The sequence below is a fragment of the Staurois parvus genome, unplaced genomic scaffold, assembly GCF_062004578.1.
Source record: "Staurois parvus isolate SC_StPar_1 unplaced genomic scaffold, SC_StPar_1.0 ptg000153l, whole genome shotgun sequence".
In the NCBI taxonomy this organism is placed as follows: Eukaryota; Metazoa; Chordata; class Amphibia; order Anura; family Ranidae; genus Staurois; species Staurois parvus.
The window spans coordinates 3,158,887-3,173,539 of NW_028317949.1; the positions used below are offsets into that span (position 1 = coordinate 3,158,887).

General features: G+C 46.4%; 1 protein-coding gene across 1 annotated transcript in view; it reads left to right on the plus strand.

Annotated features, from left to right (window-relative positions):
- Positions 1-944: 944 nt before the first annotated feature.
- The window catches only part of RETREG1 (reticulophagy regulator 1), a 148,040-nt gene continuing 134,331 nt past the window's right edge, over positions 945-14,653 (plus strand). Inside the window, exon 1 of the mRNA XM_089674828.1 lies at positions 945-1,288. Within this exon, the coding sequence (XP_089530954.1) occupies positions 1,161-1,288 (128 nt within the window). The 5' untranslated portion in view covers positions 945-1,160. The remainder of the gene's footprint in view (positions 1,289-14,653) is intronic.

A 14,653-nucleotide genomic window follows, 5' to 3' on the forward strand; every position in this document is an offset into this window, starting at 1 on the left:
GGATGTTCGGTCCCGGGGATCTGGTGATGACAGGTGTTGGGTGATGATGGATGTTTGGTCCTGGGAATCAGGTGTTTGGTGGTGATGGATGTTGGGTCCCGGGGATCTGGTGATGACAGGTGTTGGGTGGTGATGGATGTTGGGTCCCAGGGATCTGGTGATGACAGGTGTTGGGTGGTGATGGATGTTGGGTCCCAGGGATCTGGTGATGACAGGTGTTGGGTGGTGATGGATGTTGGGTCCCAGGGATCTGGTGATGACAGGTGGAGGCTGGTGATGGATGTTGGGTCCCGGGAATCAGGTGTTGGGTGGTGATGGATGTTGGGTCCCGGGGATCTGGTGATGACAGGTGTTGGGTGGTGATGGATGTTGGGTCCCAGGGATCTGGTGATGACAGGTGTTGGGTGGTGATGGATGTTGGGTCCCAGGGATCTGGTGATGACAGGTGGAGGCTGGTGATGGATGTTGGGTCCCGGGAATCAGGTGTTGGGTGGTGATGGATGTTGGGTCCCGGGGATCTGGTGATGACAGGTGTTGGGTGGTGATGGATGTTGGGTCCCGGGGATCTGGTGATGACAGGTGTTGGGTGGTGATGGATGTTGGGTCCCAGGGATCTGGTGATGACAGGTGGAGGCTGGTGATGGATGTTGGGTCCCGGGAATCAGGTGTTGGGTGGTGATGGATGTTGGGTCCCGGGATTTGGTGATGACAGGTGGAGGCTGGTGATGGATGTTCGGTCCCGGGAATCAGGTGTTGGGTGGTGATGGATGTTGAGTCCCGGGATTTGGTGATGACAGGTGGAGGCTGGTGATGGATGTTCGGTGGGGGATCTGGTGATTCCAATTATTGGATGTGTCCCTCCCCCCGGATCTGGCGATGACAGGTGGAGGCTGGTGATGGATGTTCGGTCCCGGGGATCTGGTGACTCCAATTACTGGCTGTGTCCCTCCCCCCGGATCTGGCGATGACAGGTGGAGGCTGGTGATGGTGGCAGTGTCCGGGCTGTGTGCCCGCTGTGACGTGTAGGGGGCAGCCCCCGATCCAGCCTCCTTCATATGACAAGCCGGGGAGGTGTCAGAGGCGATCCCACCTGCGATCATATGGAGGGCCGTGTATGAGCGGCGAGAGGGGAGGGAGAAGGATCCCGGTGGACATCCATCATGATCGGCGGGCAGTATGGGGGAGAGGGGCGGCAGTCTGATGTCATGCAGCGTCTATCCGACACCATAACGTGGAGGAGGCCTCTCCGTAGCCTGGCCGTCTTCATGGGCTGTAACCTGCTGTTCTGGTAGGTGTCATCACCCTGGGGGGGGGGGGGGGGGGGGGGATGGGTGATCGCTGGGATGGCCTGCATTGTCATGATGGATCGGGGAGAGTCGTGCACCTCCAGCACCACCCTGTCCTCCATACAGACCACAATGCACGGACAGGAGGAGAACAGCTTTCATTTATAAAGTGCAGACAACAGATTTGTTGTTTTTAGTTTGGTATTCGCCTGTCACTTTATTTATTTCTGTTCCTAAAAACACAAGAAAAAGTGAAGAGATCTCCTCCTAGTGATCACTGGACCAAGAGTCCCCATCAGAAGATTTCCCCCATATCCTGTTACGGTGACAACTGTAAAATGTTGGGTCACTTCCTGTGTGGGTGGTAATGCTATCAGGACAACTGAGAAGGTGATTTTTCTCCATGAAAACTTAGGAGGTACAACATGTGCCTTCACCCCCTGGAGAGCCGGACCTCTGCTCCCACACCATGCATTGGCCAGAGCCTCCAGCATTCCGACACGCCCCCCGCACGCTGTTCCAATCAACAGCATACACACTCCCCATCCATCCGTTGATTGGATCAGTATGCAGGGGGCGTGTCGGAATGCTGGAGGCCCTGGCCAATGCATTGTGCGCGGGAGCAGCGGTCCGGCTCTCCAATGTGCTGCCAGTGCAAGGTAGTCTAGTCCTTGTTGTAGGACAACACAAGTGAAAAAGAAACAAAATGCTTGTTCATACAGGAGGCCAGGGGCAATAATAACAAGCAGTCGAGCTGTGGTTTTACCACCCACCTAAAGATGGACACAATGCCGTGCTTTATGCAGCCCATAGACGGCTAGAAACCCGGCCATTTTTTCGTCCGATAAACAAAACATTGGTAGTTCGTTAAAGCGACGTAACCACCAATTATTACGAAAATCGTCTGACCAAGTCATAAAAATCATAACATATAACAGGTCACGGCTCATGCACATATTTGTTTCGTAAAAACAATCATTTAACCATCATTGATGCAAAAATCGGTCATTTCCACAAATTTTCCAACATGACCAATAATCCAAAAGTGGAGAAAACACGAAAAACGGCTGATGAATTAATCCACTAGCAGTGCGAAAATCAACCGATTAATCTTTCGGACGAAAAGTCGTCAATGGCCGGCATTAGAGGTGCAGCAAAAATGCCCCCGGCTGTATTTGGTGGAAAGTACTGCTGCCCTTTCATTTGCACACAATACACACAGTTGTGGCACGGTGGTTCGGCCTTTTTCAGGGTGAAAAAAGGCAGCGAGGAGGTGATATGTCAACTGCCCTCTGAAAAGCAATCCACCACAGAACGCTTTGTAGAGGGGCAGTAAGGGCTGCCATATTTCTAAACGAGGGACATATTTCAGATTGTATATGTGGCCTGACTGTCCTAATTTACAGAAAGTTCAATGGGCTCCTTACAGAAATCTGTGCACGGCGAATTTACTGCTGAGCGCCAGACTAGAGCATGGAATACCCCGCCGTGGTTTCCCCGCACTCGGAGAGTTACATATCTGTCAGGAGCGCCGTAATAATGAAGAAATACTTCCTGATGTAAGCCAGCCACGGCTGTGGACGCACACTCGCCCCGCATTGCACATACTGACGCAGACAGACCGCCCACAGGCAAGCACTGTCAGGGAGGAGAGGGCAGCGCTGGAACCTACTGGAACAGGCAATAGAGTAATGCAGGCCATAGACGGGTTGAAAATCGGCAGATTTTCGCACCATTAGTGGGTTAATTGGTCGGCCTTTTTTGGAGGTTTTGGCACGTTTTTTTTATCGGTGAAGTTGGAAAAAAAATCAGCCGATTTTGCTGATCGGCCGATTTTCCCGGCAATGATGGGCAAATCTGCTGAACGTTTTACCGATAATAAATCTGCGCATGAGCCGTGACCTACAAGAAGAAAAAGAAGAAAAAAAGAAGAAAAGAAGAAAAAAAGAAGAGGAAGAAAAAGAAGAAGAAAAGAAGAAGAAGAAAAAAAGAAGAAGAAAGGAGAAGAAAAAAGAAGAGGAAGAAAAATAAGTAGAAAAGAAGAAAAAGAAGAAGAAAAGGAGAAGAAAAAGAAGAAAAGAAGAAGAAGGAAAAGAAGAAAAAAGAAGAAGGAAAAGAAGAAGAAAAAGAAGTGGAAGAAAAGAAGGAGAAAAAGAATTCCAGTCCACTATTATATTTGACATGAAAAAGTATTGCGGTTGCAACAATGTATCTATTTGTATCCAAATAAAAACCTCTGTATCCGAAATGGATACAAATAGATACATTGTTGCAACCGCAATACTTTTTCATGTCAAATATAATAGCGGAGCTCTCTGCAGGGACAGAAGTAATACAATGCTGGTCGTAGACAGGACAAAAATTGGCCGATTTTTTTTTACTGTTGGTGGTAACGTCAGCCTATTGAACAACCGATTTTTCGTTGTTTTTTTTTAAAAACGGACGGTTTTTGACCCGCCTGTGGCCTGCTCTCCAAGCTTTAGGGGGACCGGAGTGTGGCCAGAGGGAGTAGAAAATGCCCTGGCATCAGTGGGAGTGAACAATACCCTAGGCTTTGTGGTTAGTGGGAGGAACAGTGACCCATCATTGGTGCCAGTGGGGTTATTAGTTCCCCATTTCTGGTATCAGTGGGAGGAACAGTGCCCCGTCGTTGGGGTGGGTCAGAGCGAGGAATAGTGTCACATCGTTGAGTCAGTGGGAGGAATGGTGACCCATCATTGGTGTCAGTGGGAGGAATAGCACCCCATCATTGGTGTCAGTGGAAGGAATAGTGCCCCATCATTGGTGTCAGTGGAAGGAATAGTGCCCCATCATTGGTGTCAGTGGGAGAAACAGTGCCGCATCATTGATGTATGTGGAAGGAATAGTGCCCCATTGTTGGTGTCAGTGGGAGAAACAGTGCCCCATCATTGGTGTCAGTGAAAGGAATAGTGTCTCATCGTTGGTATCAGTGAAAGGAACAGTGCCCCATCGTTGGGGTCAGTGGGAGGAATGGTGCCCCATCATTTGTGTGAGTGGGAGGAATAGCGCCCCATCTTTGGTGTCAGTGGAAGGATTAGGGCTCCATCGTTGATGTCAGTGGGAAAAACAGTGCCCATCATTGGTGTCAGTGGAAGGAATAGTGTCACATCATTGGTGTCAGTGGGAGGAAAAGGGCCTCATCGTTGGTGTCATTGGGAGGAACAGTGCCCCATCATTGGTGTCAGTGGAAGAAATAGTGCCACATCATTGGTGTCAGTAGGAGGAACAGTGCCCCGTCATTGGGGTCAGTGGGAGGAACAGTGTCCCATCATTGATGTCAGTGAAAGGAATAGTGCCTCATCGTTGGTATCAGTGGGAGGAACAGTGCTCCGTCGTTGGGGTCAGTAGGAGGAACTGTGCCCCATCGTTGGGGTAAGTGGGAGGAGCAGTATCCCATCTTTGGTGTCAGTGAGAGGAATAGTGCCTCATCGTTGGTCAGTGAAAGGAATAGTCCCTCATCGTTGGTATCAGTAGGAGGAACAGTGCTCCGTCGTTGGTGTCAGTGGGAAGAATAGTGCCCCATCGTTGGTGTCAGTGGGAGGAATAGCGCCCCATCATTGGTGTCAGTGGGAAGAATAGTGCCCCATCATTGGTATCAGTGGGAAGAATAGTGCCCCATTGTTGGTGCCAGTGCTAAGAATAGTGCCCCATCATTGGTGTCAGTGGGAAGAATAGTTCCCCATCATTGGTGTCAGTGGGAAGAATAGTGCCCCATCGTTGCTGTCAATGGAAGGTATAGTGCTTCGTATCAGTGGAAGGAAAAGTGCTCCAAGGGCTGATAAAAGCAAGCAAAGGGCCGCATCTGGCCCCAGGGCCATAGTTTGGAGACCACTGCTCTAAGCCACGGGTCTCCAGACTTCTTAAAGGGCCAGTTTACTAACGTTCAGACTTTAGGAAGGCCAGACTGTGGGCAGTGGGAGTGGAAGATGCCCCAGTATCAGCAGGAGGTCACAATGTCTCAGCCTTGGTAATCAGTGAGATTTAAAAATGTCAGCAGGAGGAGAGATAGGGCCCATACTTGGTATTTGTAGCAGGAATAACACACCATTGTTGGTGTCAGTGGAAGGAACAATACCCCACTGTTGGTGTCACAGAGAAGAATGGTGCCTCATAATTGATGTCCATAGAATAAATAGTGCTCAAGGGCCAGAAAAAGGCAAGCAATAGGCCACATCCGGCCCTCGGGCCGCAGTTTGGAGAGCACTGCTCTATGCCCTACAAATAATGAGCTTTAACCCTTATAATGTGGGGACCCCACTACAAGGGGACGTCCTGGTCCAGCTTGGAGCTCAGCTTTATGGAGGGGCTTCATACCCTGGGGTAAAAAGATAACTAGAGGCAAAACGTTTTATATGTTTGTTTTGGGATCATGTTGAAGGGATGAGAATACCCGTCAGGTTTGTATTGCTGTTTGTGTCCTGTTAGGGAGAGTCACCCTCTCTGTATGTTATGTTTAATGATATCACTGAGAAAGTGAAATACAATTCCAACTTTTGGGTTGTCACCAGAACAGGAATAGAGGGGAAGTCTTCCAATGGGGACACAAGTTTTGGTGACAACCAAGGATTTCCCTCACTGTTTTGGCTATGGGAAAGGATGTGAAGGGAAATCTCCCCGATAAAGGAAGATAAAGAAAAAAACCTGACAGATGTTATAACCCTCCCTTACTGTATCCAAAATGGAAAAAAACGTTTGCCTATAGTGACACTTTAGTTTTGCTTTTACCCCCCCCACCTGTTTTCGCTGGTTATGCTCAGTTAACGTGCTTTTTTCAGTAAGGCTACATTCATGCAAGCGATTAGGACAACCTGGAAATCCCATCTGCAAGAATGTGCAGGTCCTTGTGGCTGGAATATGCAGGATCTTGCGGCAGGAATGGCAGGTCCTTGCGGCTGGAATATGCAGGACCTTGCGGCTGGAATATGCAGGTCCTTGCGGCTGGAATGGCAGGTCCTTGCGGCTGGAATGGCAGGTCCTTGCGGCTGGAATGGCAGATCCTTGCGGCTGGAATGGCAGGTCCTTGCGGCTGGAATGGCAGGTCCTTGCTGCTGGAATGGCAGGTCCTTGCGGCTGGAATGGCAGGTCCTTGCGGCTGGAATGGCAGATCCTTGCGGCAAGAATGTGCATGTCCTTGAGGCTGGAATGGCAGGTCCTTGCTGCTGGAATGGCAGGTCCTTGCGGCTGGAATGGCAGGTCCTTGCGGCAAGAATGTGCATGTCCTTGCGGCTGGAATGGCAGGTCCTTGTGGCTGGAATGGCAGGTCTTTGCGGCTGGAATATGCAGGTCCTGCAGCTGGAATGGCAGGTCTTTGCGGCTGGAATATGCAGGTCCTTGCAGCATGAATGTGCGGGTCCTTGAGGCTGGAATATGCAGGTCCTTGCGGCTGGAATATGCAGGTCCTTGCGGCTGGAATGGCAGGTCTTTGCGGCTGGAATATGCAGGTCCTTATGGCTGGAATGGCAGGTCTTTGCGGCTGGAATATGCAGGTCCTTGTGGCAGGAATGTGCAGGTCCTTGTGGCAGGAATGTGCAGGTCCTTGTGGCAGGAATGTGCAGGTCCTTGCGGCTGGAATGTGCAGGTCCTTGTGGCAGGAATGTGCAGGTCCTTGTGGCAGGAATGTGCAGGTCCTTGTGGCAGGAATGTGCAGGTCCTTGCGGCTGGAATGTGCAGGTCTTTGCGGCTGGAATATGCAGGTCCTTATGGCTGGAATGTGCAGGTCCTTGCGGCTGGAATATGCAGGTCCTTGCGACTGGAATATGCAGGTCCTTGCGGCTGGAATGTGCAGGTCCTTGCGGCAAGAATGTGCATGTCTTTGAGGCTGGAATGGCAGGTCCTTGCTGCTGGAATGGCAGGTCCTTGCGGCTGGAATATGCAGGTCCTTATGGCTGGAATGGCAGGTCCTTGCGGCTGGAATGGCAGGTCCTTGCGGCTGGAATGGCAGTTCCTTGCAGCTGGAATGGCAGTTCCTTGCGGCTGGAATGGCAGTTCCTTGTGGCTGGAATGGCAGGTCCTTGCGGCTGGAATTGCAGGTCCTTGCGGCTGGAATGTGCAGGTCCTTGCGGCTGGAATGTGCAGGTCTTTGCGGCTGGAATGGTAGGTATGTGCAAAGAGCTACGACCACTCATTCCTATACAATGCAATGATAGGCTGGCAGCGGCCGCAGCTATCCGTGACTGTTTGCACAACCAGCGATTACCTGCAGTTAGAGACACAAGATCCTGGCTGGACACACTCTGCCCCAGCTGCATTCACTACAGGTAATCTATGGCTGTGCAGAGTCACAGATAGCTGCAGCTTGTCATTGCATTGTATGGGCTGAGTGGTTGCAGCTCTTTACATACACCTGTCATTCCAGCCGCAGGAATCTGCACATTCTCGCCATTAGACTTTGCAGCGTGTGCTCATCTCCTAGGGCTGGCCATACATGAGTTGATTTGCGAATGATTTTTCATTCAAAAATTGGACCGGATGATTTTTGTGGTTTCGTTTATTGGGCACGTTGGAAAAACAAACGATTTTCAAAGGAAGCAGTCATATCAGTGTGATTCTGACTCCGCCAGAGTCACCAATTTTTAAAGTACTTTGTGCACTAATTTTTGCAAGTTTAGGTGCGACTTGCATAGACAACTGTACATGAAGTCGCACAGATGTCGTCCAAGTCACACCTGAAGTCAGACTGACATCCGACTTTGAAATTGTGCGAATTCAAGTGAAGTCGCACAATATCTAAGTCAGATTCAGTGTGACTGAAGACTAAGGCTCCATGCACACGGGGCATTTTAATAACGCTGGTAACATGAGCTGTGTAAAGTCGCATTACAAACATGAGTTTTTTTGGCGTTTTTGCATTAGACTTTTGCACGTTTTTTCACTTTTTTTTGGTCAAAATAAGTCCAAAAATGCCAGTTTGACGCGTTTTACCATGTTTTGCTGCATTTTTCAGCGTTAGAGCATTTTTACAGCTAAAAAACTCCTCTAGAAACCCACTAGTTCTGGGTTTGTTCGAGCCAAACACCGCCCCTGCCAAAAAACGTTGATTACAGTCTATGTGTGTATGGACACATAGGATAACATGCTGGGGGGTTTACTGGCTGTAGAAAAAAACCGTCAAAAGCCAAAAACAGCCGCTGTAAAAATGTCCAGTGTGCATGAGGACTTAAGATTCTGCTGCCTGCCGTGGTTTACAGGATCTCCTGTCTCTCTGCAGAGCCTGGGACCACAGTAAATGCTTTAAAAATGCAGAGCAGGAAGAGCTTGGGGAACATGTGTTCCTTTATCTCCTTTGTGACTAATGAACCCTGAAACAACAAGCGTTGTGGTACTTCCAGGTTCATAGTTGTCACCCCCCCAGTTTCTGTGGCCAGGGAAGCAGCTAATCAAGCACGATCTGTACTTGATTAGCTGTAGTGGAGGACCGGGAAGACATTATAGACAACGTATCACCTGCCAATTCTATCACATAGGGGGCTGGTTAGCCCCTTATGACAGCATTAGGGTTAAAAAAAATGTAAAATGTGTTGAAAAAAGTACATGATAATAAAACAAATAAAAATAATGAAAAAAAAATGAAAAAGAAGCCCTATCACCATGCGCACAAATGCAAAAGTGGCCATAGGGCGCACACGTGTATGTAAACAACAATTGCATCATTCGTACCTGTTAGGTATTGCTTTGAACGTCCAAGTGAGACCAATATTTGCAGGGCTATAATTCACGGCAAACTCTAAACTTGAAATGTTTTAAAATGTCGCCTATGGACAATTTTGGGTACCATAGTTGTTCGCTATTTCATGGACACGTGCAATTTTAAAGGGGTAGTAAACACCGCTTGCTCACTTGGACCTACAATACAATAAATATCTCCTAAATGTGCACCATTTAGGAGATGTTTACTATTTCTGCAGCCAGTTATGTCACCAGCGCATGCGCACTGCGCTCCCAAGCTGTATGTCACGATCGCATGTGCGGGAGTGACGTCATAGTGGCTCGCCCACGAGCCTGGAAGGAAGACCAGGTGAAGATGGAAGCCCTGTCAGCGGTGACAGCCCACAGCTGGAAGGCAGAAGGCTTCGGCTTAACCTCTTCGCTCCGGCACATCCCAGCCCTTTAAGAGTTTCAGAAGCCAGGAGGCGGGGCAAGGTTTTAGGGTCATGTGATTCGCCATCACGGCGGTCACATGATCAGAAAAGTTCCCAATCGAAAGGGGAGATCGGGACCTTTCCGGGTGTCACGGACATATGCTCTGGAAGCGTGCAAGGCGCTTGGTCTCAACACATATGTATTTTCTAATTGCACGCAAATATGCGACCGCTCTGCATCAAAGCCCAGACACCGAGAGGCCACATATTTGCATGCGATCAGCGTCAAGGGGTTAAGGTAAGTCTGTCATATTGTGCTTGCCTGCGATGCATACTAACACATTATGACAGCGGAGTTCCAGCCATTTTTGTGTTTATTAAAAGTCAGAAGCTGCAAAAATTGATGATTTTTAATAAAGACACACTTACCTGTTCCAGGGTCCAGCGATGTTCTCACCCGTGACGTCCCTTCTCCTCTTCTCTCCTCCACGGCGCCGGCATCTCAACTGTGGGCACCAGGCTGTGCCAGCTTGCGGCTTCACAGCCTGGTGCCCACTGCGTATGTGCGAGTCGCGCCGCCCCTCCTGATTGGTCCGGCAGTCTTCTGGGATCTGTGAAAGTTCCTGAGAGACTGCGGGAGGGAGGAGGGGGGCCGCACTTCTGGCTCACTTCGCCGTGGCGAACTGAGCTGGAAGTGGGTGCGGGTGCCTGTCAAAACCAGGTACCTGCTCCCCGTCCCCCCCAAAAGGTGTAGGGTGGAGCCAAACAAGCAGAGCTTCCACTTTTGGGTGCAACTCCGCTTTAACTTGCAAGTTTTTTTTTTTACCGCTTTAAGGTTTGACATGTTTGGTATCTATTTACTCAATGCAATCCAAAGTTATATTCTACCAAACAACTGGGTATTATATTGTGTTTGTGTTCACTAAAATTCATTCTAGTGTATTATTTCCTGAAAATACAGATTAATAAACATTTGCACAAATATCGTGTGACATAAAAATTGCAACAACCACCATTTTATTCTCCTTATTCTACTTTCAGAAAATATTTAATTGTTTAGGGGTTTATGTGAGTAAAAAAAAAAAAATTGTCCTGGAGACAAAGTGGTTAATATATACATTCATTACACAGAGCTGCGTTAATGTGTTCCTGTTTTATTTGCCTAGAGTTGAGCTTTAAAGCAAGACTGCCACTCCTCTGAAAAGCGACCCATTGTCAGATCACTTTTCAGAGGTGTTTGACAGGTGGTAAGGAGGCGACATATCACGTATTTTAACCTCGTAGAGTGTGCATCACAAGAAAGAGCCTGCCTGCTTGCAGCTTTTAATTGGAGACTTTGGGGGGGCTCAACCGCTTGTTTTTATTGCCCACCCCAACCATAATTCTGAATGGGCCCTTATCTTCCCCATCTCGACTGAATATAGTGCATGTGAGTCTATTTAGTAACAAGCATTCAGAAAACCTTGGAACGTTTAGCCAGAGGCTCTCATATTTGTCCTCCTGGCAGAAAATGATACCATGGAATAGCAGATAATGTTGATTTGTAGAAGTCCATAGACTCAGGACCCGAGGCAGAGCCAACAAAATGATGCAGAAATAGCAGCAATGACTTCCCAGAGACAGAAAACAGAACTCAGAATGAAGAAAACATGGCAGGACAAAATCCAAAGTGCTCACCAAGATCGGGAAATAGAAGAAATCTGGGTTGCAATCCATAGTAGTACAAGTAACCAGGGCACGAGAGAAGCTCACCAATCAGGTTCTGAACCTGCCCTTTTCTGGTTATTATGAACGTCTGTAATGGTCATGTTTACTTTGACATCATCTAGGAGCCCCCAATCTGGGACTTTTTTTTATGTTAACCACATGCCGCCCAGCCACTGTAGAATTATGGCGGCAGGGCGGCACGGCTGGGCAAAACCACGTTTTAAAACGTGTGTTTTTAAAACAGGTAGGGGGCACGCGCGAGGCGCGCCGCCGCCCTACCTGTGCCGCCGATCACAGCTGCGGATGTCAGTCGCTGGGTCACAGCCGGTCGTTACCGGCTATGTCCCGGCGATCGGCGGCAATCTCTGACAGAGAGCAGGGCTGCAGTAGCTGTGCTTTCTGTCAGTTCCCTGACAGCTCCAGGACACGCTGATCGGGACAGAAGAGTTTCTCTCTCCCGATCAGCGGTGTTCTCTGCAGTACACACCCCCGCCCCCTAGTAAAACACTCCCCTCACACAGTTAACCCTTTCCCTGAATAATAAACTTAACCCCTTCCTCCCCAGTGCCATTAGTACAGTGTCAGTGTTTTTTTTTTTTGCACTGATCACTGTATTGGTGTCACTGGGGATGTCAGTGACCCCAAGTCAGTACCCCCCAATGCCAGAATGTCCGCCGCAGTCCCGCAGTCCCACCATAAGTCGCTGATCGCCGCCATAAGTCGCTGATCGCCGCCATTATTAGTATGAAAAAAACCCTAAAAATCCCAGTATCTTTCTTGCCATTTGTAAATGCAATAACTTTCACGTAAACCAATTAATTTACACGTATTGGTTTTTTTTTTTAGCAAAGACATGTCGCAGAATGCATTTTGGCAGAAATTTATGACTAAATTTGATTTTTAAATTTTTTTTTACTGGACATGTTTTATAGCAAAAAGTCCAAAATATAGTTTTTTTTCCTCAAAATTGTCAGACTTTTTTTTTATAGCGCAAAAAATAAAAACCGCACAGGCGATCAAATACCACCAAAAGAAAGCTCAATTTGTGGGAAAAAAAGGATGTAAATTTCATTTATGTACCGTATTGCATGACCGCACAATTGTCCGTTAAACTAGCACAGCGCTGTATAGCAAAACAATGTCGTAAATTGCAGTATCTATACCATAGTTTGTAGACGCTATAACTTTCACACAAAGCAATCAATATACACATATTGAGATTTTTTTTACCAAAAACATGGAGCAGAATACATTTTGGCCTAAATTTATAACCAACTTTGAGTTTACAATATATTTTTTATAGCTGAAAGTAAAAAATATTGTTTTTCTTCAAACTTTTTGGCCTTTTTTTGTTTATAGCGTGAAAAAATAAAAAGCGCACAGGTGATCAAATACCACCGAAAGAAAGCTCTATTTGTGTGAAAAAAAGGACGTAAATTTCGTTTGGGTGCAGCATTGCATGACCGCGCAATTATCAGTTGAATTAGTGCAGCGCCGAGTAGCAAAAAAAGGCCTGGTCATTAAGGGGGGTAAATCCTCTGGAGGTCAAGTGGTTAATAATATTATCATCTCTTATTATTGTATATGTAACAATGTGTCATCTTACACCCTAAGGTGCCGGCCATACACGGGTCAAATTCAGAAAACATTTTCTTTCGAAAATGTTTTCTGAGAATTTTCGTTTGAATTTCGCACCATTAGTGGGCTGCAGCAATAGCTAATTTTTGAGCAACCATCGAATTTGAGTGATCCGGCATGTTGGAAATTTTTTTAATTATAAATTTCTAATCAATGATGGAAGAATTGTGTGAGAAATGTAATTGAAAAAGAAATGAGCATGAGCTGTGACATGAAAAGAAAATTCTTGGCCATGAAAATTCTTTTCTATACCAACATGAGGTGAAATTAAAAGCTTGGCTGGTCGAATTTCAAAATCAATGATGGTACCATCGGATTACAAAACGTACAAAATTTCTGATTTTCTAAAGAGATTGAGGTGATTGTAGCCGTATTAGTGCATTTGCGACAGAAACAATTGAGTACTGTCTGTGATACTTTTTTATTTGCACTAACATACAATTTTGAGGACAAGCTTTCGGGGAGTGTCCCCCTCTTCAAGGTCCAAGCAGTACTCCCCAAAAGCTTGTCCTCAAAATTGTATGTTACTGCAAATAAAAAAGTATCACGGACAGTACTCAATTGTTTTTGATTTTCTAAAGAAAATTTGTTTGGAATTCAACCCATGTATGGTCTGCATTAGTCTTTAACAGATAGTGAGCCCAATACATTGAGCTGCCATAGCAAATCAGCCATGAGATTGTCATTTTCAGCTGTCATTAGATCCTATTGCTAGTGATGCACCGATATATATTGGGTGCCGAAAATTATCAGCAGAAAATAAAGTTATCAGCATTTTACCGATAGGAAAAAAATAAAGATGTCAATAGTGACTTCAATGCAAAATCGGATCCCATTATCATCAATACAAAATGGCGGCCGATTGACTTCAATGCAAAATACCTCCTATTGACTTCAATGCAAAATCATGTCCCATTGACTTCAATGCAAAATCGCATCCCATTAACGTCAATGCAAAAGCCCCCCCTATTGACTTCTATGCAAAAAAACTTCCTATTGACTTCAATGCAAAATCATGTCCTGTTGACTTCAATGCAAAATCGCATTCCATTAATGTCAATGCAAAAGCCCCCCCCCTATTGATTTCAATGCAAAAACACCTCCTATTGATTTCAATGCAAAATCATGTCCCGTTGACCTCAATGCAAAAATGTATTCCATTAACGTCAATGCAAAAGCCCCCCCGTTGACTTCAATGCAAAATCATGTCCCATTGACTTCAATGCAAAATTGCATCCCAGTAACGTCAATGCAAAAGCCCCCCCTATTGAGTTCTAAGCAAAAACACCTCCTATTGACTTCAGTGCAAAATCATGTCCTGTTGACTTCAGTGCAAAATCACATCCCATTAACGTCAATGCAAAAGCCCCCCCCCCCCCCTATTGACTTCAATGCAAAAACACCTCCTATTGACTTCAGTGCAAAAACACGTCCCATTGACTTCAATACAAAATCTTGTCCCATTGACCTCAATGCCATATCATGTCCCATTGACTTCAAGGCAAAAACGCCTCTACGTTTTTTAATTTTACATATATTTCATTTTATTTTCTGTCCAATTTTTGTGTGTTACTCTCAATAAAATTTATTTTACGTTTCTGGATTGTATTTTTTTAATTCATATTCATTTAAATTCAAGATAATAATTAAAAAGTTGACTATAATACAATAATATATAAAAACTAATAAAAAAAAAAAACGTCCATTTCGGTTTTGGTTTTCGGCCAAGTGCATCCTGAATTTTCGATTGCGGTCCAGAATTTTCATTTCGGTGCACCACTACTTATTGCTGAAAATAATGTCCATGTTGGCCAATACTATTGTTTATACTGTAGCTTCATGCAGGAATTCTCAATTAGGGTTATGGACAAGTCCCCAGGGGTTCCAAGACTTGCCGCCATTGCTGGGGATTTATACAATATA